The following is a 3,153-nucleotide window of genomic DNA, read 5'->3' on the forward strand; positions in this document are numbered from 1 at the left end:
TAACATAGGCAGTGCTATGGTCCTTCACCCACAAAAAAAAAACTTTTAAAGAGCCTGTGGGGCTGTGTGACCCATGCCACTGGAGAAATTTTATACACATGCTCCACCCAGTAAAGATAGTAGGCAAGAGGCTAGGAGCAAAGTCCTATCACAGGAGGAGGGGAGAGCTATATCTGCCAGAATGGGCAGAGGCAAAACGCCAGTGTCTGGATACCATCTGGAGCTGTTATCATGGGCGTCCTCGTCCCATTTCTGCAACTGCTGGTGCTGCTCCTGACACTTCCGCTGCACCTGCTGGCTCTGGTGGGCTTCTGGCAGCCCGTGTGCAAAACCTATTTCCCCTACTTGATGGCCAAGTTAACAGAAAGGGCCAACAAGAAGATGGAAAGCAAGAAACGGGAACTATTTAGCCAGATAAAAGATCTTAAGGGGACCTCAGGGAAAGTGGCCCTGTTGGAGCTGGGCTGTGGCACTGGTGCCAACTTCCAGTTCTACCCACCTAACTGCAGGGTCACCTGCGTGGACCCAAACCCCAACTTTGAGAAGTTCCTGACAAAGAGCATGGCTGAGAACAAGCACCTCCAGTACGAGCGCTTCATCGTGGCTTATGGAGAGGACATGAGACAGCTAGCTGACAGCTCCATGGACGTGGTGGTCTGCACCCTGGTGCTGTGTTCTGTGCGGAGCCCAAAAAAGGTCCTGCAGGAAATCCAGAGAGTCCTGAAGCCGGTGAGCTAAGTGGGCAGAGTATGAGCCTGGGGCAGGTGAACACAGCGATGGCAACTCCAGAGTTCAGGACCCCAGATGGGGACAGCAGACTGTGCCGTCCGAGTGGCCTATCGTCTATGGAATCAGGCCTATTCTTGTGGATAGGAGATCTGTGTGGGGCTCAATAGGATGCGTTGGAAACACAGGAAAGTATTGCTTAGTAGAACGGTGAGGGGAGCTAGGAAGAGGCTGCAGACAGTGAGGTTTAAACTGATATCCAAAGAGTTATCGTGGTGTGGAGGAGGTCAGGAGAGGGGAATGAAAGCCTCCTAGTGGAGGAAGTGAGGGGGACAGAAGGTTTTGAGTAGAAGTGTTAGGGGAAAGCAGAGTCTTTGAGAGCTTGGGCTGAGTGTGGAAAGAAAGGAATTTAGGATAATTTCCAAAGTTTCTGGCTTGCACAACCGAAGGGAGAGTGGATGAAATGGCCACCTCCTTGGACAGGAAACCTCTTTCCTGGATGTGTTGGGTCTCCGGATCTGCTTAGCTATCCATGCAGAGAAGCCACACAGGTCATTAGAAGTTCAGGTCTGGAAGTCAGGACAAGATGTGGCTTGGAGAAAGAGCTATGGACAATAGGCCCTCCTAGCAGTAATGCAGCATGGGAAAGAATGAGTCCCCTGGGAAGAGGACACTGGGAGAAAGAGCTTGAGGGGGCCTTGCTGTAGTCAGAACCCTGGGGTGTCTTGGTTTTGCCAGACACCAGAGTCTCAGGAGAGGCTGGGATCACGTCTCTATCTAGCAGGTATGTCTAACCCATCACAAAACTGTAAATTTATTTAAAATACAATGAGACTTTCTTATGTGACTTTTTATAACCTAGTCACTAAGTTCTTGAGCATGAACATGGTAGACAAGTGTCATGTCACGATGCTGGAAGGTTACACACCTGGAAGAGCCCTCAGCTGCTCCTGTTCCCCAGTGTACAATCGTTCTATAAAAACCTCTCATCAGTCACGGCGGCCCAGTTACCAAAAGTCCTTATGTGCCCTGTGAGGAGGTCAGGAGCTAGACATACAATGTCAGGAGCTGTTGGTTCCATGAACTCTCAGGCCAGAAGCCCTTACTTCAGAGAGATCTGGCAAGCTGGGTCTGAGAGAAGGAAGGGGCATGAGACAAAAAGAGCAAGACCGAGTAGGTAAGTGACCTTAACTCCTCCTTCCTCCCTCCCAGGGAGGACTGCTGTTCTTCTGGGAGCACGTGGCTGAGCCTCGGGGAAGCTGGGCCTTCCTATGGCAGCAAGTTTTTGAGCCTACCTGGAAACACATTGGAGATGGCTGCCACCTCACCAGAGAGACCTGGAAGGACCTTGAGAAGGCACGGTTCTCTGACGTCCAAATGGAACGGCAGTCCCCTCCCTTCAAGTGGCTACCTATTGGGCCCCACATCATGGGAAAAGCTGTGAAATAACCCTCCAAAAGGAGGCTCCCCGCCTGTAATCAGAAGACACCCTAGTCAGGTAAAGAATGAGAATGTCCTCAGCACCGCTGCTACTGTGCCACACTTCCTCAACATAATGACGGTTTTGGTTTTGGTTTTTCAAGACAGGGTTTCTCTGTATTGCTTTGGAGCCTGTCCTGGAATTCACTCTATAGACCAGGCTGGCCTTGAACTCACAGAGATCCACCTACCTCTGCCTCTGCCTCCTGAGTGCGGTGATTAAAGGTGTGAGCCACCAATGCTCGGCCTTTCTTCCTGCTTTCTCCAGAGGCATTAAAACTATACAGTGCCATACTGCAGAGCCCTGGACTTTGTCTGCCCACCTTCTTGGACTTCTACTCTCCCTTTCCCTTGTCCTCATGGTAAAGTTCTCACTGTTGTTCTTCTGACACTACCCATGTCCCGCCTTGGAACTAGTCACATGTCAGTGCCAGGCCACCTCGGCCTCCCTCCGAAGGCAAAGGTGTAATGATTTCACTAGACCCAAGATAAATGATAAATGGTTGTTTATTAGAGAACACTTACACAGATAATAATAAAGGACCTCGGGAGCATTTCTCTACCCTTCTGATCAGATCCACTGACCTAAGAGAGAGAGGGTGCGAGAGAGATCACAAGACCACACCTCATACTTTCTTTCCTCTTTCTGCATCCATCCACCTGAAGCCACGCCCAAAGGGTTCACAGGCAAGACACTGCTACAATTCCCCTTTTAGACTAAAGAAGAAGGTTTTAAGCCTGATGCAAAAACTAAGCACAATGGTAACAAATGTCAAGTATACTCCAGGAAAAGGAAAGGTAAGCATACACAAATTAAAACCTACTACCATTGAGAGCAACACTGAGCGATAGATACAAACTACATCCCTCCCTACTACCCACTCTGTCCTGAGCTTCAGAGGGACAGAAAGAAGCCAAACCCTCAAGATGAGAGAGAGCAGCACTCAA

General features: G+C 49.8%; 1 protein-coding gene across 1 annotated transcript; it reads left to right on the forward strand.

The window, feature by feature from the left end:
- Window positions 1-231: 231 nt before the first annotated feature.
- Window positions 232-2,395, forward strand: Mettl7b (methyltransferase like 7B). The gene is made up of 2 exons (XM_027392113.2): window positions 232-729; window positions 1,939-2,395. The coding sequence occupies exons 1-2, from the start codon at window positions 232-234 to the stop codon at window positions 2,173-2,175; spliced, it is 735 nt and encodes a 244-aa protein (XP_027247914.1). The 3' UTR covers window positions 2,176-2,395.
- The last annotated feature ends 758 nt before the right edge of the window (window positions 2,396-3,153 follow it).

Source organism: Cricetulus griseus (assembly GCF_003668045.3).
Source record: "Cricetulus griseus strain 17A/GY chromosome 1 unlocalized genomic scaffold, alternate assembly CriGri-PICRH-1.0 chr1_0, whole genome shotgun sequence".
In the NCBI taxonomy this organism is placed as follows: domain Eukaryota; kingdom Metazoa; phylum Chordata; class Mammalia; order Rodentia; family Cricetidae; genus Cricetulus; species Cricetulus griseus.